At 43.2% G+C, this 20,979-nt stretch overlaps 3 protein-coding genes across 3 annotated transcripts; 1 reads left to right on the top strand and 2 right to left on the bottom strand.

Moving 5' to 3' along the window:
- Positions 1 to 3,166: 3,166 nt before the first annotated feature.
- lrit2 (leucine-rich repeat, immunoglobulin-like and transmembrane domains 2) lies at positions 3,167 to 6,579 on the bottom strand. Its single transcript, XM_070841470.1, has 3 exons — positions 6,470 to 6,579; positions 5,465 to 6,255; positions 3,167 to 3,987 (listed from the first exon to the last, which is right to left on the bottom strand). Exons 1-3 carry the CDS (start codon positions 6,577 to 6,579, stop codon positions 3,167 to 3,169), a joined length of 1,722 nt encoding a protein of 573 aa, XP_070697571.1.
- Positions 6,580 to 8,342: 1,763 nt separating this feature from the next.
- lrit1a (leucine-rich repeat, immunoglobulin-like and transmembrane domains 1a) lies at positions 8,343 to 12,643 on the bottom strand. Its single transcript, XM_070841392.1, has 4 exons — positions 12,522 to 12,643; positions 11,607 to 12,067; positions 9,749 to 10,054; positions 8,343 to 9,409 (listed from the first exon to the last, which is right to left on the bottom strand). Exons 1-4 carry the CDS (start codon positions 12,641 to 12,643, stop codon positions 8,343 to 8,345), a joined length of 1,956 nt encoding a protein of 651 aa, XP_070697493.1.
- Positions 12,644 to 15,665: 3,022 nt separating this feature from the next.
- Positions 15,666 to 19,994, top strand: rgra (retinal G protein coupled receptor a). The gene is made up of 8 exons (XM_070841338.1): positions 15,666 to 15,731; positions 15,996 to 16,075; positions 16,362 to 16,518; positions 17,042 to 17,163; positions 17,642 to 17,795; positions 17,892 to 18,009; positions 19,501 to 19,614; positions 19,850 to 19,994. The coding sequence occupies exons 2-8, from the start codon at positions 15,997 to 15,999 to the stop codon at positions 19,991 to 19,993; spliced, it is 888 nt and encodes a 295-aa protein (XP_070697439.1). The 5' UTR covers positions 15,666 to 15,731; position 15,996; the 3' UTR covers position 19,994.
- The last annotated feature ends 985 nt before the right edge of the window (positions 19,995 to 20,979 follow it).

Below are 20,979 nucleotides of genomic sequence, written 5' to 3'. Positions count from 1 at the left end.
ATACAACAATTTTACATTTACTATTGTTTTAGTAAAACCTAACCAGATGTTCTGCACATATGTCAAATATTATCTTGCTACAAGCCCTTTTGCTCTCCTTATGTCCGATATCAACGTAAGGCACTACCAATTACGAGGTTACACTGAACCGCTCACTGGGTATTTGTGTAGACATCATGACCAAACATGCACACTATTTCAAAGTTACATAAAACATGAAATTTGCAGATTACCCTCTCTCTAATCCAAGGACCAACTTGTTCATCTTTGCACAATATTGCATTCTTGGCTAAAAACCAAAAGTCCATCTGCCCTGATCTAGTTTGGACTGACAAGACGTGTGTGACTGGCATCAGACTTTCTGCAGCCTCTGCTGGCACATTTCACATGGATATGATGACGCAGAGCGGACTCTGGGGGATTATTATTTTTTTTATTTGACAAAGTAAAAACTGCCTCCTTAATTCAGATTATACATGCATGTGCCTTTCCACAAACGTATGATGTGCTGCTTTTTCAGGTCAGGTTCTTGAAGGACCAAACCCAAATTTTAGGTCAAAATCGACACACATATAAACACATAAACTTTTCACTGTGGCAAGCTGTTAATGCTCTGAAATGAAATGAGGGAATATGAGAAGCAGCCCAAATGATCATGCATTATGCCATGTAAGAGGCAGCCAGGATTACTGGGCTATTTGATAGAGGATTACAGAGTTAAAAGTTGCAAAGAGCATTGATGCTTTAGAATGAAAGAAAGCTATGCACGGGGGTTCAAAAAACAGGGAATATGTTTGAAGCAACAGAGGTTGTTGTTAATGAAATATTTTTTCTTAATAAGTAAACAAAGACAGAAAGCCTTAAACATTACTGCTCATGAGATCAGCCGTGTTTAAATAATACACTGCTTTATGCAACATTAGGGCATGTAAAGAGAGAAATAAGATAACCGAAATAGCTGAAATTGAGTGTTTATATAATTCACATTGTCTTGTGTCATACGCAGTGGATAGGGATTACAACAAAAAGCAGCATCAATCCCTCACCCGCAAATCATATAAACACATCCGAACATGCTAGAAGGCAGATGTGTCTGTGCTCCAGAAAATGAGAGCTGCCAATCTCAGCCAGTCGTTTAAAACCCTGATCTTAAGTCAATAGAAGCGGGCCCCAGCGGACATGAACTGATCTTCTTGCATCACAGGAGACAACACACGGAGGTGGAGGAGGGGGCCCATGTGATCTGATCATAAAGTGACGGCAGGAGGGGATATTGGAAAGGATGCCAGTGTTTGGGTATTATGTCAAATGAACAATGCCATTGGCTGGGGTATATCCGATGTGCCATCTGTCTGGGCTGGTCAGCACAGATCATGTGTGTGACGCATGGCTGCTGTGTGTTGTGTTCGCAGAAGAGGGGGACGAGGAACTGTGACGTACATGCACAGTGACGCAGACGGGATTAAACACATGTTAATGAAACTTTACAGTTCACATAAACAAATATGACTTCACCGAATGACTTCAGTGGCAACTACTTGTGCAGTGATACTCAAATTCAGTCCTTCGTCTGCAAACAACAATCACAGTTTTCAGTCCTCTGTTTGTGAACTTGTATCACGGATTAGTTCATTCCGATATAATACTGTATGAGTAGGCTTTGCTCTGTAACCTTGTGCTGATCAAACAGATATGTGCATAAGGGCTTTGAGGATGTTTTGAGGCCTTTAAATTATATGACTGCAATTTTTCAAGGCTGTTTAAAATCAATATTAAATAGGCTTTTCTTACTGTAATCATTCCTCCTGTTCATATTGGCCCTTACGAGAGCCAATTCTGATATGTTTTCACTGTAAATGATGGGGGACAAATTCGACAGCCGTTATTCTGTGTCAATATGTTTTCCAAAGTTCGTATGGTGTTAATATAAAGCATCAGTGGGCTCAGTTAATCAGAACAACTGCCTAACCCCCAAAGTTACCCTGAATAGTATGAGCTTTTCCTTTGAGCCGCAGTGGAGGGATAGTAAGAGGAAGAGGTCATTTTGTACTAAAAAAGGTTAGGACTTTATAAAATATCCTCGTGATTTCTCTCTCAAACGTCTGAAGCCTCATATCAGCTTTATATGAAGTTTGGAGTACATTTTTTCTGGGAACGAGGGTTATCAACAAGAGGAACGATTACAGCAAGCAAAACTTGTCTCAGCGTCCATATGAGCATCTGTTAATTTAAGACTACTGAAATTGTGAACTTATCCTTTAACTTCTGTCATTCACTTGCTTATGTCACATATCAATCAATATATTGTAAAAGATAAAATAGACAGTTCAATTAAGAAATCAGTTAGATCATCACACACACACACAATTGCAGTTTCATTTAATATGAAAAGCTGTAATTGAATTAATAGTAATTCATCCACTGATACATGATGTGTCTTCTCACTCTTTTAAACATTATATTACACATATAATAGTAACATACTTCATTATACTGAGTGCACAATTGTTTAATTATTTCACATAATCACCATCTGATTTAAGAGATTTTCTTATTACAAATCCAGTTTTATGTAACAGTAGAAAAATATCCACTTAACTGACAGTGCTGAGCCAAAACACTAGAATAAAATGAGTCTGATAAATAGCTAAATGCATACATAAATACATAAAACGATATTAAAGTGCTAACATAGAATTACATAAAGATAAAGCAGGACACAAAGTAAGGACCTACGACTGTAAAACTGAAAATCAGAAGTAATTGTGAGCACTCGTCCACTTGAATGAATCACAAAGGCTTCACATAGAGCAGCACTGTAAAATGTGCAATAATTGACATTTAAAGACATCATGATAACAAGACAAACACGTCATAGTTCAGACAAAAACAAACTGCAGCACATTCTGTACAGCGGTGCAAATCCTTGAATTACACTCTTGACATAACGGTCATCATTCACATCTTTGCAACAAACTCCTCGGCCTAGAACAGAGGAAGAGATAGGATTAAAACCAAGGCAGACAATAACATCATTCTATCATATATGAGATTTAAAGTCAGCGTCATACAGCAGATCTATTTTTTCTGTTCTATTTTACAAAAAGAACTGATACATAGCGAGAGAGCAACCTTTTACGAGCTCAGTTTCATATCATGTAGTACTTTAGTATAGTTCAGCTGTGAGTCTGCTGTGTTCCGCCTTGAACTTAGACAGTTTGTCCTCTGACCTCCTCCTCACCTTCCTGTCTTCACTGGAGTCTTTATTAACCAGGCCCTCGTCGCTGGCGGCCTGCAGGCTGTCAAAGGTGCCCTGCCTCTCCCGCTCTATCCCCGGCGAGCTTCTTTCTCTCCGCCGATTCTTCCAGGACTGCATGATCCCCTCCAGGCAGGCACACTTAGTGTCAGTGGTGCAGGCGTACATGCCTATAGGCACAGCCAGCACCATGGCTAAAACTATCACCACTATATGAATCAGCTTCTGCCTCTGTTCCATCTCAGTAATGTCACTTCCTGTCACAAACACGATGCACTGGCCATGACGTGGCGCCTGGTTCTTAAGGGTTACACAGATTTCATATTTGGTGGCAGGCATCAGATCGGAGACGGAGTAGGAGTGAATCCCGGGGCCGATGTAGATCGTTTCTTTCTTATCAGAGTTTGCACGGCCGAAGTGGACAGTGAACCAGGTTTCAGACGGGCGGTCCAAAGCAGCAAACCACTCGATGGCGATACCACGTATTGTCTGTTTGGCAATGCGGATGTCAATGTAGACATTTTCATCACCAGCAGCAGGTGAAGCCGGGAGGCCTGGGAGGAGTGATGACTGGGAGCCGTCAGGAGCGATGACGTCCAGGAGGATGCTGACGGAGGAGTTTCCAATGAAGTTGATGGCAGTGCAGGTGTAGACACCACGGTCAGCTGCATGGAGGGAGGGGATCACCAGGAGGGATCTGACGGTGTCTTCGTCCACTCTTTCCTGGGACTCTGGGAGGAAAAAAAGGGATATCCAGTGTTATTTTAAGGGACATGCAGGCTTAGACAACAAGACTCTATATGGAAAATATAATTTTGTTAATTATCTTAAGACACTTTTCCATATATGATAAAGCTGAACACAAATTATTTCACCAAATTCAGGTTCTTTTTCCACCTCAGACTATTATTTGTATTATTATTATTGCTATTAGGTATATCTGGGGTTCAACGGTCCAGAACCTTAGGATTGATCGACTAATTGTTTAATCAACAAATGTCGAAGCTCTATTAAATATGTTAAGGAGGTCATTTAGGTATAAAGACATTGTAACTTGTGACTTTTTGGGATAATAGTTGCATGATCCAGGCCTGTAACATGGACACAACAAGCATAGGACAGCATAAAAATGTGTGTTTATTAACTGATGTAGTTAATTTAATATTGCTGAATAGAATGAAGGTCAAACATGTTTTTTGTCACTATCTTTATCTAAAGAGAGAGTGTGTCCTGACTTTATGTGTTGTAAATAATGAACTTGCTTCTTCTTAAAGTAAAGATAATTTTAATTCAGAACTCAGGTTACCAGAATTCACGTTGCTGAATAAATTCATTGACATTTTATTTATACTTAAAAGTCCACTCTTGATATATTACTTCACAAATTTATTCCTAAATGAAAAAGATTGACTAACTTTGATCTGTTGGCTTATTGGACAGCGAGGGATCCTTTATTAATTACTTGACAGACTTGGCGGCTTATTTCTAAGCTCGACACTAATTATTGTTTATTAATGATTTTATCAATGCCATGACTTTTTCAAAACATGGCAACAAAAGTTGGTCTTACTGATGATGAACTATAAGGATTAACAGATCATTTGCCAAATAGTATAAAGCCAGGAACTACAACTTATAAAATAAAGGGTGTAATATTAGAAAGTAAACAGTGAACTTAAGTCTCAGTCATTATTCTGATGACTACTTTTACCTCTTCTTGGGAACGTCTGTGTGGATGAATATGTATAAAAGGACTTTCTCTTGGTTTCTGGTTTCTACCCAAAGTACTGAGACAGATAACAGCACAAGTGGTGGTGGTGGTGATGGCAGTGGTGGGGGAGGCAGCAGTCTGGTCGCCATTAGTTTATGATGGACTGGTTACTGGCTGTCATGATGCACTCCACTCTCAAGGTTAAGTCTAATGACGCAGATGTTTACTTAATTACACAGTAGCCCAACATGACATTAGGTAGACTACAGCACATTATAATCCTCAACACTCTTAATCAACGCCGATGGTGTTGTGCAGATTGAGAGAATCAGTGGTGATTATATCGCGGCGGGCCAATATCCAGATTTAACCCTCCTCATCTTAAAGAGGGTTTATAGGGCCCTGCGATTAAAATGTGTGTTTAAGTATCTAATTTACCACAAGATAGCTCTCGAGCTGGGTGTGTGGATGGCTTGCCGTCGACGTCCCACTCTTACCATGAAATCCTCTGATTATCTTCAGACCATATGTCCACCACACCGTGGGGTCCGGCCTGGCCGTGGCGAGGCAGCGCAGGGTGACATTTGCGCCCTGAGGCAGGGAGATGTTGGAGGACGGGGAGGAGACGACGGGCTTCGTGCACGCCTGCAGCTCGACCTCGTGGAAGAACCTTCCCGCCCTAAAGTCCGGCCCTGAGCAGGTCAAGTAAGAGTTCATCAGAATAATCGGGGGGCTCAGAGACCTGATGAACTCCACGAAGCCTTTCAAGCGGCAGTCGCAGAGCCAGGCGTTGTCGTGGAGCGCCAGGACCACGTTCGGCCCGAAAGCGGCCCCCTCCCGCTCCTCCGTGCTCTGCAGCTTCTGGTACAGAGGCCAGTTTTGGAAGACCTCCTTCGATATGACCGTAAGCCGATTGAAGGATAAGTCTAAGTAAGTCAGACCTGGCAAAAATTTTAACGCATGCTCCGGCAGGACGTCCAGCTGGTTGTGCTTCAGGTCCAGGATCTTGAGGGCCGGCGCGTCCTCGAACGCTGTCCATGGTACTGAGCGCAGCTTGTTCCCCTGCAGACGGAGCTCGGTTAAGTTCCCCAAACCCTCCAGACCCTTTGAGTTTATCACTGTGATGTCATTGAAGTTCAGCCACAAGTTCTCCAAGGCGGGCGTTTTCGAGAAAGCCCCTCTGGGTATTTCAGTGAAGTGAGATTTTTCTATCCGTATTTTGGTCATATCATCTGGAAGGTGCTCTGGTATGGCCCCAAACGCGCCTTCCTCCATACATACGAGCGACCTACGATTAAAGGGAAGAGTTTGAATGAATATTACTGTTACTGTGTGTCTTAATAATTCAGTAGGAGAACAGATTAGAACTAATCTAGCCCTTTAAACTAACATTTTAGACTAATACAAGCTATGTAACACCATATGTCTTTCCTTTATCTACCGTCACCCAGTGGCACAGTTAAGTTATAAATACCTCCACCTTGGTGGAGATCAGGTCTTACCTTCCGTGACGGTCCTCTACACAGCTGCACCCGCGTAAACATGGAGGATAAGTTTCATAGGCGTTAATGTTAAGCAAGACTATAACTAGCAGGTAACAAATTGTGTCCATAGTCCGCGAAAAATCCTAAAGTTAAGGGCTACATTCGTGCTCAAGACATGCCTGGTGCGGCAGACGAGAGGAGCTTATTGAGCTTAATCCCTGACTTACTGTACCTGCTGAACAAGTGGCATCTAATTCTTGGGAAAGGCTGATTAAGGCTCGACAGTGTCAGTATGTCTGAGTCACTGTGTGTCTGAGTCAGTAGCACCGTCTGATCAGTCGACCTCGATGAAACTGTAATTTATGTGAATAATAATTTATTGTTGTAACTGTAACTGTTGGCAAACCATTAATAAATACCTGTTAATGTCTTTGATTCTGGAGTTATCTGTGGTAGTGAGCTGTTAATAAATTAATCAAGATTGTCCACATGTTTTTTCAGAAAATAAGAGGTTCATTAGATGGTCTGTAAGTGGTTCTTACTAATGTCTTATAACTGGTTTATAATGTTGTAGTAAATGATGTATTGACATTAATGAAGCTATTATGACTGACAAACCCTGACTTATCACAAAGTGGCACAGTTTAAGTTTCAGACCACCTGAGACAGACACTGATAGTCAAGAAATATGTTTTTAATCAACTACCTGCAAACCAGAAAATAAATAGTGTGACTCCCTCTTAAAAAAATAACTTGCTGGCTGAATGGAAATCCAATTCAATCGATGCTTACTATGGTGAGGTAAAATCAGAGATATAAGAACACACAGTACTGCTAACTGGATATGTATATATAAAAGTTTATTTAACTATGTTCAAATAATATCATTGGAATGAATAGATCTACATTTAATGGGGTAATGATGCCTCTAGGTGGCACGAAACAGGTACATAGAGATATTTCAGCATGTGTCTCATTTCTGGGAATAGAAATTGTTTAACATTTCATTTTGCATCATTCCCATCCTATTTACAACGCATCATAGTTCAGTCCTTTCCGTACTTCTCTCCAGCTCCAGCTTTTCTCCATTCACAAGAGTGTTGAACCATGCCTGTGTGTATATCTTCTCTGAGAACATATGACAGATATATACAGAGGCACAGGCTTAACTGTATATGTAAGTGTACATTATCCAGTAAAGTATATATAAATCATACACATACATATATGGTATAAACAATGGAGTATCAACCGTTGAGTTCCCTTTAAGTCAGATCAGGTTACAGGGGTTTCTTCACTGGGCCATGCAAGTGAGATGGAATATAAATTACAATGATTGTTATGCTCTTTCAGCTTTTGACATGTTTTCTCTTACAGGCGTAGTGATAAAAACATTCTTTTCGACATAAAAGCATGAGTGTGTTTGAATGTCGTCTTACGGTTAATGCGTGGATACATGAATGACAGTCCATTGAGTTTCACTCTATCTGCAAGAAACATGAAATATTTTACACATATCTGGAAAAAACAAGTGAATTAAAATGTTATATATTCTCTAAACTGATATTTCCATTATAGTGCAGCGTGCAAAAGTCCTTTGATAGAAGTTGGCTCTCTGTGGCGGTGGAGTTGGCGGCGTGATCCAGCGAGGAGGGACGGGTGGGGGGGAATCCCATGGTGTGGGCGTGTGGGAGCGCGTGGGAGGGGGGCTGACGTCAGGATGTTGCTGAGGGTGCGGGTACGGGTAGTGATGGGGATATGGGCGCGGGTGGACATGGGGATAGGCGTGGTGATGGGGATGCGAATGGGTATTGGCGTTCGGGCTGGGACGAGAATGCGGGTGAGTGCGTGGAAGGTGGCGTGGAGCAGGAGCTGGAGCTGGAGCATGATGTCAGCAGAAGTACTCGTTTGGCTGTCCCTCTATCTTAGCTGTGGCCTCGGAGTCCAGGCTGGAGCGGGCTGACAGCAGCCTGTTGGACTCCTCTGGGTTCACTCTGTTCAAATACTCTCCCTCAAGCCCTTTGGCCTTTGTGCCAGGTGACAGCGTTTCAAAGGTCACATATGAATCTTGAATGTCCTTGGATTTCTTTCCCCAGTACTTCTGTATGCGTCTCTTCAGCGCCCCACAGCACACGATGACAGTGAGCGGGACCGCGATGATACAGGCCACTGTGATCACAATCACATTAATCAGCCTCTGGGTGCCGGTGGCACTGGCTGCTTCATCAGTGGAAAATATGACACACTGCTCCTTCTTGGGGATCAGCCCCCTCACACAAACACAAGCAATGTACTTGGTCCTGGGCACCAGCCCTTCGATGGTTACACGGTTCTGCCCCGCCCCAACATTGATCTTCCTCATGTCCCTCTCTCCAAACACAGCATACAGAACACTAAATGCTGTTGTGTTCTTGGCCTTAGGGGCTCTCCAGTTCAGAGAAATTGTATTGTCTGTGTCCCCCACCACCTTTACTGAGCGGACCACCCTGTCCGGGTCCTGTTGCAGCGACGAGGTGTTGGCCGCTAGGTTGCTTAGATTAGTCTTTTCCAGATCCAGAAGCGCATCTGGGTTGGAGGAGGTGGCAGGCCCCGGGGTGGCTCTGTCAGCCAGGCTGTAGCTGGTTAGTCCAGGATCGGGACCAAGACCAGGGGGAAGGCCTGGATCCATTGCAGGCAGGGATGAAGGGGTGGAGGTTGGAACCACATATCTGGCCACCAATTTCTCCTGGTATGCAGCTTTGCCCATCTGGTTGGGCTTCTTGACTTTGGCTTTCTTGTCATTGCTGGTTTGGTTGCCCTCTGGTTTTGGCGAGTTAGAGATAATGAGGGAAATAACAGCCTCAGCATTGCCCGCATAGTTAGACGCCTTGCAGATGTATTTCCCTGAATCACGATAGGACACAGCTGGGACACTGAGGATGGACCAGGTGATGCCCTCCTTTGAAGTTTCCTGCTGGACTGTGGAGGCAGAGAAGGGAAAATATGGTTGTTACATAATGATTACAAAAGGACAACAAATGAAAAGCACAATTAAAATATGATGCGGCATCTGAGAAATATCCCCTTTCATAAATGTGATGAGATGCCAAACAGGTGATTATACAATGTTGCACTGATCACCATCAGTGTTGCATAACTCTCTGTTGTAGCCATAGCTGTCAGTCAGACTTACAACCTTACTATCTCCACTGGTAGCTTTCAGTTTAATTAACAGCAGCACAATAGTGCAGACAAAAGCATCTTATCTCAGACGCAGCACAGAGAGAAGCCCTGACATTCAAAGATCTGCTGACTCACCAGATCCATTAAGGGCTCGTCCATCCGCCTTACGCCACGTCAGGTCTGGAATGGGGACTCCAATGGTCCCACAACGGAGCAGTACATTGTTCCCAACAGCGCTCCGGACTCGTGCCACAGCTGTGTGGATACGTGGGAGCTGGCAGCGCCGCAGCTCTGCGTCACTGAACAAAACCCCTGATACACTCTCAGGGGCCGAACAGCGGAGCCTCGTGTCAATGAATGCCACCGAAAGAGTCGGAAACTTCTGGAACTGGACCAGGTCGTACAGCCGACAGTCACACACCCAGGGGTTGTCATGGAGACCTGAGGGTGAGGGTACAAGTGAGGCTACAGGAGGAAGATGACAGTCCAGCTGTGTGCAAAGTGATAGACCAGGCTGCAGATGGTCGGTGTGGACGTTAGAATTGTTAATCCTGTAAGAGGATTAACATTTAATTCATAAACTACATCAGAACCATGACTACGGCAATGATGACGACAACGACGACGATGATGATGTTATGGTGATAGTGGTGAGGATGATGATGACGACAACGACGACCATGATGATGATATGGTGATAGTGGTGAGGATGATGATGACGACGACGATGATGATGATGATGTTATGGTGATAGTGGTGAGGATGATGATGATGTCAATGTTGATGATGATGATGATGATGATGATGACGATGACGATGACGATGACGATGACGACGACAATGATGATGACGACAATTATGATGATGACGACATTGGTGGTGGTGATGATGATGATGATGTCAATGTTGATGATGATGATGATGATGACGACGACAATGATGATGATGACGACGTTGGTGGTGGTGATAATAAACGACGACGATGATGATGATGTTATGGTGATAGTGGTGAAGATGATGATGACGACGACGACGACGACAACGACGACAACGAGAATGATGATGACGACAATTATGATGATGACGACGTTGGTGGTGGTGGTGATGATGATGATGATTTTGTTGGTGGTGACGAAGATGACAACAACGATGATGATGATGTTATGGTAATAGTGGTGATGATGATGATGACGACGACGACGACGACGACGACGACGACGACGACAATGATGATGATGATGACGACCATGATAATGATGATGGCGACAGTGATGATGATGATGGTCTGGTGTTCAGGGTCAGCTGCTGTTTCCGTTGCAGCCTCCTGTCTCTGACCACAGCTTCAGCCTTAGAGCTGAACCCGGACCGTTCATGTATGAAGGTGACGAACCTTGGATTTCTACTTGCGACCTAAACCTGCTGCAGGCTATGAAGTGCAGCAACACTGTGCGAGCACCTGTTCTGAATTTGGGCAGAAGAGAAATAATATATTCCAAATCTAGAATTTTGCCATTTGAGAAGAAAAGCCTTGTATTCTAAGTTTGAGGGTAAAAACTTACAGCTTAGCCACATGTTATAACCTTTAGTATTTAATTTGTCTTGGCAACATTTTACTTTGGCCCTCCCTCTTTAGCATTTACATTTAATAAACTTTAATGTAGCTGTTAGCAGATATATATATATATAAAACAGTTTTATTATATTGTAATTCATTATCTGTTTATACAGAGGGAGTTATAGCTGTTGACAAATACATTAATAAACACTTATATCTGCTAACAGGTACATTCTAGTTATATTGTAAATTGGCTGCTTATACAGGGGCTATGCATGATAAATAGTTGAAGTAAAGTGTTTACACACAAAACTTTACACATCGTTCCTTTAAGCTGAACAGCACGTTTGAGCTGTTTTAAATTGAGACAGGCATAAAATATGACCTGAAGCTTTGGGTGAAAAGGGTTTGGACTTCAGGATGCATACTGTCCCTTACCAAGTATCATTTTGGAGCTCTCTGGCCCTTGTACAGGCTTTGACGCCAGCCAGGTGGACAGCACCTCTGCCGGCAGGGTCAGCAGGCTGTTGCTGGACAGGTCCAGGTAGGTGAGGTTCTTGATGTACGTGGTGGCCTCCGCTGGCAGCGAGGTGAGCTGGTTGTTGTGCAAGTCGAGAAGTCTGAGACTGGGCATATCCATGAGAGATTCCCAGGGAAAGGCGGTGAGGGCATTCCCGTCCAGACGAAGCTCTTCCAGGTTGAACAGTCCCCGGAAACTGTCTGGGTTCAAGGCGGACAGCGTGTTGAAAGACATCCACAGGAATTCCAGACTGGAGAGGTAGTTGAAGGCTTCGCTTGGTATCCGCTGGATGGCCGTCTTCTCAATCCGCAGCTTGGACGTGTCAACAGGGAAACCGACAGGCACAAGAGATATCTCGGGATCATTGCAAATCACGCTCCTAAAAGAGAGAGAGATCATTAGTGAAGTTGTGTTTACCGCCAACTCTTTCAAAGTGAATGAAAAATAAATCAATTAACCAAATATATGCATTAAAGTCTAAGATTAAATTGTGTTTTTGAAATCTAAAGGATACAAAAATATGTGGAAAATTTCACAAGCAGCAAAAACTCTGTGAATTGAGAAAAGACTCATTTCCCAATCCATCCAAACTCGCATAAAACGCATAGATGGGGGGTTGAAAGTGCCTTTGAGAGATAATCCTGCATTAAATAAAATTGGACAGACATGCACTCCCTGAATTATCTTTTGTACACGTGTTCACCTCCATGCAAACATCTGTCCTCATTTGAGGACAAGACCTGTCTAAAAAGACGAGTCTGTGCGCACAAACCAGAACGCATTGTAGTGTGTTTTTTGGTATAAAATCATCGTCATTTGGGCATCCTCCTTACCTGGCCTTTGATCCATCGCTCAGGTTGTGGTAAAAACAGCTGCACTGCGACGGGCAGGAGCTCACTGGGGAGACAAGTTCACCTGTGGCCACATAGAGCCCCAGGAGCAGGACGAGGAACATTTTGGCCCACTTTTACGCATACGCAGCTTGCCTACATGCGCCCAGTTTGCGCCCACTGAAGTCAAACAGACTTGCTTTTTTCTCTCATTTACAGGAATATCATCCGCATGGCTTTGTCCCACCGCTTCGCTGTCCCATAGTGATCCGACTGCTATGAGTCCCGAGATAAAAAGGATAGACAAGGATTAGCGAAAGGACTGGCGTTCTTTTCATTTGGATGCGTATTGCATCCCGGAATCCGATAGGCTGCGCAGAGACGTCCCTATTTATTATCACAGAAAAACACTTCCGAAATGGTCATAATCCACTGTGATGTTTGGATTTTTTTTTTTCTTTCCCTCAAATGTAGCTTGTTCATTTGAGCCCTGCCGTGACTATTAATCTGTAAGTGGACAGCACTGTGTTTTACCACAAGGTGGCCCCTATATCACAGCCTGTGTCTCCTACTCTGGGGCCTCAACAGATGTTCACTTAACATTTTCTTAATCTGCACTCTTTTGATTTGAATGGGTCTTATTATTATTATTATTATTACCACAAAACAAATAATATTACTGCATTTAGAAATCAGATCCAGAGACTCCGATTTAAGCAAAACAGCTATATTTTTTATCACTTGTTGGGATTTTTGTTTTTTTTTTCATGCAAAGTGAAAAAAGGAGAATTGAATTGAGAAAAGAACGACTGAATTTAATCATTTCACCGCACAATGTCTCTCATAACAGAATATAAAAGTCAGTTAAAGTTTTGTGCTCAATAGTCACCAGACTACATATCAGTACACTTTTGACAGTCTCATCCCATTTCATTCATGTACCTGCATATAAATTACACATATACCAAAGACAACAGTATTCATCAACAGGAAACTAAGTACTATTTTCTAATCCAACACAATTTGTCAGAATAAAACAAACGATCATAACAGCGAGAAATCTATTTAATCAGTTAGAATGAAAGAGTGGCCTTAAGATTTCACCTCAGTAACCCATTTGGACAGAGTCCCACACTACTAAGGGGAAATACCTCCAATCGTAAAGCTTTTTTTTTTTTACAATGTAGGTAAATACTCGTACAATGCGTTATTTGGCATGTGGCCCTTGTGTTGTCCCTTGTATTTCATCACACTGCAAGTTCAGTGGTACACTTGGCTGGCACCACAAAGTGTGCCGACTGTGGCCCGAGGAGATGGCGAAACAGAGGACTTTGATGTGTTTGAGCTATTTGGCAGCGAGAAGCCGCTTTACATCTGACCAACATTCAACTACAGGGCTAAGTCAAATGGTTTACTACAGAACAAATAGTTTAATCGACAAATCCAGGTTAATAGTTGCTGCATTTAGAGATCTTTAACATATGCTGCTTGTCTCTCTCTGTGTCTCCTGTGGGTGTGTGCCACTTACTGATAAAAAGTGTATTTACTTTTTTTTTTGTTTAATTGCACTCTTTGCATCAAAAGCCCTCTGAGTCACAGGTCCTTCAGTATGTATGGTGTTAGAACTGTGCAGGTCTGTGCTGAGGCTCTCAATGTGTTGAGCAATCATGTTCCCTCGTGCTAGAAAACTTAAACATTCCATATTGCACTGCAAGTAGTTAATCTCATTTACTGAGGCCAATAAAGCCATCATTGTACCAGAAGACTGGATTTAATTTGAGGTGCAATGTCATTCTTAATGTGCAAAAAGCCTTGTAAGGACGGTTATACCGAAGCAGCAATAGAATAGACGGGGTTGTGTTTTGCTGAAGTTTTGCTGAATCATGTGACATCATGAAACAGGTGCTGTCAAATTAAACTTCAGAGTTTGCTTCAGTGCAAATACACCTTCAGAAGATCCAAATATTAGTAGCATATATAATATAGATAGTGCTGTAACAGTATTGATTATCATTCTTTGCAATTTCAGATCATGGCATGGGATAAATTTGTTAGAGCATGAAAGTATGTTCTGTTTTTAGAGTGACCAAGTTTAAGACAGCTAATTTAGATTGAGAACAAATGGCAAAAATGTGCCAGCTGCACACCTAAATTCATGTTGGAGTCAACATGGGACATTATAACATTATAAAAAAGTTAGCTGAGTGTCACAGTGTTACCATATCCCCACATATATAGTTAGGTGGTTATGTTTTATTTGTCATGGCTGCATAAATCATCTGACTGGGAACCTGAGACAGACTTCAGCCACACAATATCAGGATTGTGTCCCTTTTAGCCCTTTGGCATGAAAAGCTGTAATGATGTCGCAACTGAAACATGACGAATCCGCCACAGGCTGGGGATGACGGCTGGATTTCATGCAATTTACACACTTGTTGATCAGCTAAACCTGAATTGGTGCACAGGCTTTTTATTGTCCAACCTTAACACACAGGAAACTGCAGACTGCTGTTCTGAGCTTCTGATGACACATGTTGTGTCTGCAGTTCCAAAAGTGCAATTTTGTTTTGACATTTCAGGCAAATGCCACAGTTGGTTTAATCTCTTGAGGTCAGGGTGTCTATCGGAGGTTTTATTCCCATCAGAAATGACAAATGCACAAACAAATGCTGACGTGTCCAATCCCTGGTCACAGCATCATCCTGCAATATGGGGCAAATGAATAATAACGATACTACAATACTCACAGGGGCTCACCTGGAGAGTAAGAAATAATGTATGCACAGTGAATTAAGTGCTTCACATGCATTTCATTCATTTTTTATAAGCCTGCACATATGAGGCCGTTTAATCTTATGCACACAAGAGCATGTCTTTACAATGTGAGTGTATATTTATACACATTTGGATGTAACATGAATCAAACGTCCCTGCACAGCCGCTTGCAATAACATGGAGGTCTGCGAATAACAGGGTCATTGTTGTTGACGAGAGGAGGGGAGCTTCTGATGTTGCGGTCAGAGGGTTTTGTTTTCTCTCATTAATCGTCAGTGCAGCTGTGATTGGCAGGAGGCTGCAGCTCTGCAGACACCTGTTGTGTCTCCTTAAAGCGACGCAGGGCTGTGGGCTGTGTCAAACGTGTCCTCTCGTCGTCGGACATCAGCAGCGGCTGCATCCTCACCGGGACGCGGAGACACAAAGGCTTGTTGTGTAACTAATTGAGGGCTTTATTGTTGAGGCGGGCAAATACGCATTAAGGGTTGCGTTTGTGTGGTTATGTTCATTAAGACATTCCTGCGCGGATTGGGGCGATAGAGAGCGAGGGGCTTTACATAATAAAGTGCATGCTTTTCACGTGAAATGCGCCTTTAAAAGCGGGCTCCCTTCGGTCACATTGAGGCACATCGTTAACGAGCGGATACAGAGGAGCGAAAAGTCTGACAGCTGCACTTTGTTGTGTCAATTCCACTTCAGGATGGTCTCGTCTTACCCTTTGCCGGAGGGCTTCTCCGACTTCGATGTGTTCTCCCTGGGATCTTGTCTGCTGGTGGAGGGTGAGTGTTTTCATTTTGTGCTGGATTTGAGCCAAATACTACGAGGGCTGCACAGGGCTGTCCTCTGACACCCGGTCACTGACAGAATGAGGGATGAGGATGCGTAGCTTCCCCTCCAAATCAGCCTCCACTTATAGTCAGTAAACAAAGAAATGACCGTGATGTCTTCTCTCATCTCGACCTGCTGCTTGTGGCACAACGAGCATCGCTGCGCGCACCGTTTTTCCCCATTTGGCGCCGCGTGCTGAAACCATTCATGAGTGTGTTTATTTCTGTTCCACCGAAGGTTTGCTGGGCTTCTTCTTAAATGCGGTGACAATCGTGGCTTTCCTCAAAGTGAGAGAGCTGAGGACCCCCAGCAATTTCCTAGTGTTCAGCTTAGCCATGGCTGATATTGGCATCTCCATGAACGCCACCGTCGCCGCTTTCTCCAGCTTCCTGAGGTGAGTGATGTAACCACCTCTGCCTTTCGTAATGAATAACAAGGTCTGCCCACATGCACCCGGATGAAAGTGAAGGAGCAAATAATAGATTTGATGACATTACTCACTACCTGTCCTCGGAGTGAATATGAGAACAGAGCTGATCAATACTGAGGTGGGGGTTGGGTGGGTGGAGGGCAAAGCTATAGAGTGTGTGTGCGTGTGTGTGTGTGTGTGTGTGGAGGGAGGGGGTGCGGTCAGTGCACTGCTGAAGCTTAATGTGTAGAGGATTTTCAAGCTGTAATCAGAAGATGAGAGATGCAGCTCCCACTGTTCACCAGTCCAAGGATTATATATACTATTACTGTTATTGTTTATTTATTCTAAACATAGATTCATGGCCTGAAATAAGTAAAATGATTGATTGCTTGCAGTTTTTTATTCCCATCAGTTCAAGCGTATTTGGTCATGAATAACTGCTGGTGAGCTCAAGTTTTTTTTACGAATTCTTTATAGATGAATAAATGAATGAATCTGTCTGCAGGTACTGGCCCTATGGCTCTGACGGATGCCAGACACACGGTTTCCAGGGCTTCATGACAGCTCTCGCCAGCATCCACTTTATAGCCGCCATCGCCTGGGACAGATACCACCAGTATTGCACTAGTAAGTAAATATTTACATGCATAGTTACGACCAAATGCATTCTACTTTCCCTCCCCCGCTGAGCACAGGCTCACACACACACACACACACACGGAACAGGTTTCATTTCTTGGTCTCCAGCTAGTCTCAAAGCTTCCTCATAGACTGAAGAGGCCAGGTGGTCAAATAGTGGCAACATGTGTTGTCTTTACAACAAACAGCAATTGTCACAAGCAGGCAAGAAAAACAGGTTTCAAACTGTGACCTGCAAGCCTCGAGTATAAGTAGAAACTCCTTTCTTTTATGGTGTTTAAACTCTGGGGAATAAAATCAGCCCGACTGCCTCTTTTTTTAGCCGTGGTTAACAGCAGGATACAAGTAAAAGAAGAGGTGACTCGACAGCTGACGCTTTGAGAAAAACGTGTAGCCAAGCCTGCGTTCATATTGTTGGAGGTGCTGAGAATAGTTGAGATGAATGTTTTTACCTTGTTCTTCTCAGGGACAAAGCTGCAGTGGAGCAGCGCCATCACTCTGGCTGTGTTTGTTTGGCTCTTCACTGCCTTCTGGTCTGCCATGCCCCTCATCGGCTGGGGAGAGTACGACTACGAACCCCTCAGGACCTGCTGCACTCTGGACTACAGCAAGGGAGACAGGTACTGTAGAAACACATACGCTCATCACAACGCTTCCAAGATAATATGGGACTGATTTCATTGTCTTTTGTGCATTTTTTTTTTTTCTCCTCGCAGAAACTACGTGTCCTACTTGATCCCCATGGCCATCTTCAACATGGCCATCCAGGTGTTTGTTGTCATGTCCTCTTACCAGTCCATTGCACAGAAATTCAAGAAAACTGGAAACCCCAGGGTGAGTAAAAAAACAACATTTTACCTAATGCACAAATCCCTACAAACATCCAATCAAAGCAAAGTCACCCGTTTCAAGCGATCAGAGTTAGAGGAACTCTCCCTTTACTAGCGCTGATTTCATCTCTTCATAGTGTACACACTATTTCCTCACGTGGACCTTTCTCAGAGTAACCAAACAGACTGTGAATGGGGAGCATGCAGGCTGTTACGTATATAGGTCATTGCCACAGGGGGAAGGGTGCTGCAGTTGTGAAATGCGGACAGTAGCTGGTAAAAAAAAGAACAATGTATCTGTGAATAGCGAGTTCAGTAGTGTGTTCCTCGGGGGCCGAAGCAGGTTGCCTCACTTAATATTGCATAAGCCCATTACTCACTGTCATCTGAGGTTGACTGGAGACGCTTTCAGTGTAAGCACAAGGGCAGTGGAGCAGAAGCACCAAGCTCTCCACCATTATCATGCTATTATGTAATGTAATGTATAGTCACACAGTGCCCTATACGTCAAGCACATGACATGTAGCCATAAAAACGTGTATGATACAGTTGTCTGGACTTGTCTCGTGGCCAAGAAGTGGTGAGAAGCTGTGTCTGCTGCCGCTTTAGGTATATCTTTAAATGCCTTTGTAACTGGATCATCACACCAGGACTCATTTTGGTGGGGCAGTCAGCACTTATTCATCCCATGCAGTCAAACTTTGTTTAAACCCACAGCACTTCATTTTAAATTCCAGTGGAGATCCCAAAGATACCAAATATGTCAGGCCAAGAGCTTTGGTTAAATGCGTATAAAATCGTGCACAAGGAATCTAGAGACATCTATTTCCATTCCACAAGAAGAGTGGGTTGACTTATTTTACTTCCACTCTTAACGGGCGGCTGTGGATTAGGAGCAGAGCCACAGAAGATTGGCTGTTCAATCTGTGGCTCCTCCAGTCTGCATGTCAAAGTTTCCTTCGACAAGACGCTGAACACCAGATTGTTCAGTGTGAATGTGTGTGAATGAACAGTCTCCTCCATGAATGAAGTGTGAATGGAAGAATTTTACGTTAAAATTACAGGTCAAAAAAAGAAGAGTCTGTTTACTATTTAGCATCATAAAGCTTCAAGGCATGGTTGTAACAGATCAAAACAGATGTGATGTTATCAGAGAGTGTGGAATAAAATGATTATTCCATCCTTAAAGTTGAGTGTGAGATGAATAAGGGAGGAAACTGCATGTTAATGGGTTAAATCTCCCTCCGTATGTGTAAACTCACACCTACTTTGACTCCCGGATTACAGCAACTCACCCTTTTACTCCCTAGCTGTTTCTGTTTTCTAGCCAACCATGAAAGCACATGTACTTTTTTCCCCCCCCAGACATGATCCCAGGCGTGTGACTTGCCCCGAGTAAAAAACCTCATGACACACCACTCATTCACCCCTCACGGTTGATCTAATCATTCTCCCTCTGATCCTCCCTCCTCTCTCTATTCTTTCCCCTCTGTAGTTCAACCCCAACACTCCTCTTAAGACTATGCTGCTGTGCTGGGGCCCGTACGGCATCCTGGCTTTCTACGCCGCTGTGGAGAACGCCAACCTGGTCTCCCCCAAGCTCAGGATGGTAAGCCAGTACATCCATGCACACAAAAACCCTCCATGATAATTCAAACATATTAATGTATATATATTGACATGCAGCTCGTATAAGCTGCTCATGGTCACATGTTGGACAAATATACATGTATATAGTAAAATCTATTAAATCTTAGCTAGGATATTAAGATCATTTAATGTAGTAGAGAGAATCCGTAACGCTCCTTGAGGTCTTTTAAGCACTAACAACCTTGTCTCTGCAGATGGCTCCTATCCTGGCTAAGACCTCTCCCACCTTCAATGTCTTCCTGTACGCTTTGGGAAATGAGAATTACAGAGGAGGCATCTGGCAGTTCCTCACCGGGGAAAAGATTGATGTGCCTCAAATTGAGAACAAGTCCAAATAAACTAAGCATGCAATAATCACACACACTGACTGTCCTGGTGGTTTCTCACAGGTACCTAGATGTTTCTGTCTGTGATTGTGCATGCATGAGTTGTGTCTTGAACGGTGGTAGCCATTTTCCCCTGTAAACACCCATCCTGGATTTACTATCCTTTGTTTTTACAGTTGTGTTTCCCACATAGGGTTAGGGTTAAGGTGTTTTTGGTGTCAAACTGTCCAAACAATGTAGTAAAGCAGCGGTCTTTCATTGTGCCATGCAGTGAGTGCATACAAGACATCGGACTTTGCTACTTCGGTAACAAGCGTGTGATTTGTGTTATCAATGTGGGATTTAAAGTAACTTATTTTATCATCACGATGTCCAAACATTCAGTCTCGACACAAACAGCCCTACAAAGAAAATAATGTAAGGAGCTTCGAACCAGATAATGCACAAAATAGCAAATATTAGCATCTAATCTTTTAGCTGTTTACCTCAAATGTCCATGTAGCATTTTTCTTTAGGCTGAAGCATGACATAAATAACTTTTACACCTCTGTTGCCAGAGGGCAGCCATCTGAGCTCTGTCAATCATCCCCTTATCAGCTGAGCATTTTTTACTCAAAAGTCTCTATCTTCTTGTCAAAGAGGGAACTAAAACAAAAAAAAGCTAAAAGATATTACCTACTAATTTACAACAGAAGATTAATGTAACAGATTTATGATGTTTGTTTGCTCACTGGGAGAGACATCCGTCCTTGTCTACTGGGCCTGTCAGTGAAATGTGAAAGTGTACCATGCCACTGATGTCTTGTCGTGCTCTGTAAGGTCAGGAGTGATTTCTGTATCCAGAGTAGAACCGCGCTAATCCTCCAAACAAGAGGACCATTCTTCAATACACAGCCCCCACGGCAAGTTAGAGATTAGTCTGTGGTTGTAGATTAACTGGACGTGCTTCTCGTCTCCAGATTGACATACGAAATAAAGACAGAAGACTTTCTGACATT

Source organism: Pempheris klunzingeri, chromosome 12 (assembly GCF_042242105.1).
Source record: "Pempheris klunzingeri isolate RE-2024b chromosome 12, fPemKlu1.hap1, whole genome shotgun sequence".
Lineage (NCBI taxonomy): Eukaryota > Metazoa > Chordata > Actinopteri > Acropomatiformes > Pempheridae > Pempheris > Pempheris klunzingeri.
Note: the sequence above shows the minus strand (reverse complement) of the source record. Positions and strands in the feature narration are given on the sequence as shown.

Coding starts and splice junctions, on each gene's coding strand:
- lrit2 (XM_070841470.1), bottom strand. CDS start 6,579: ATGGACACAATTTGTTACCTGCTAGTTATAGTCTTGCTTAACATTAAC. Junction 6,256..6,469: donor GTAGAGGACCGTCACGGAAG/GTAAGACCTGAT, acceptor CTTTAATCGTAG/GTCGCTCGTATGTATGGAGG. Junction 3,988..5,464: donor GATAATCAGAGGATTTCATG/GTAAGAGTGGGA, acceptor TTTTCCTCCCAG/AGTCCCAGGAAAGAGTGGAC.
- rgra (XM_070841338.1), top strand. CDS start 15,997: ATGGTCTCGTCTTACCCTTTGCCGGAGGGCTTCTCCGACTTCGATGTG. Junction 16,076..16,361: donor ATCTTGTCTGCTGGTGGAGG/GTGAGTGTTTTC, acceptor GTTCCACCGAAG/GTTTGCTGGGCTTCTTCTTA. Junction 17,164..17,641: donor ATACCACCAGTATTGCACTA/GTAAGTAAATAT, acceptor TGTTCTTCTCAG/GGACAAAGCTGCAGTGGAGC.
- lrit1a (XM_070841392.1), bottom strand. CDS start 12,643: ATGTTCCTCGTCCTGCTCCTGGGGCTCTATGTGGCCACAGGTGAACTT. Junction 12,068..12,521: donor AGCGATGGATCAAAGGCCAG/GTAAGGAGGATG, acceptor TCTCTCTTTTAG/GAGCGTGATTTGCAATGATC. Junction 10,055..11,606: donor GAGCTCCAAAATGATACTTG/GTAAGGGACAGT, acceptor CCTCACCCTCAG/GTCTCCATGACAACCCCTGG.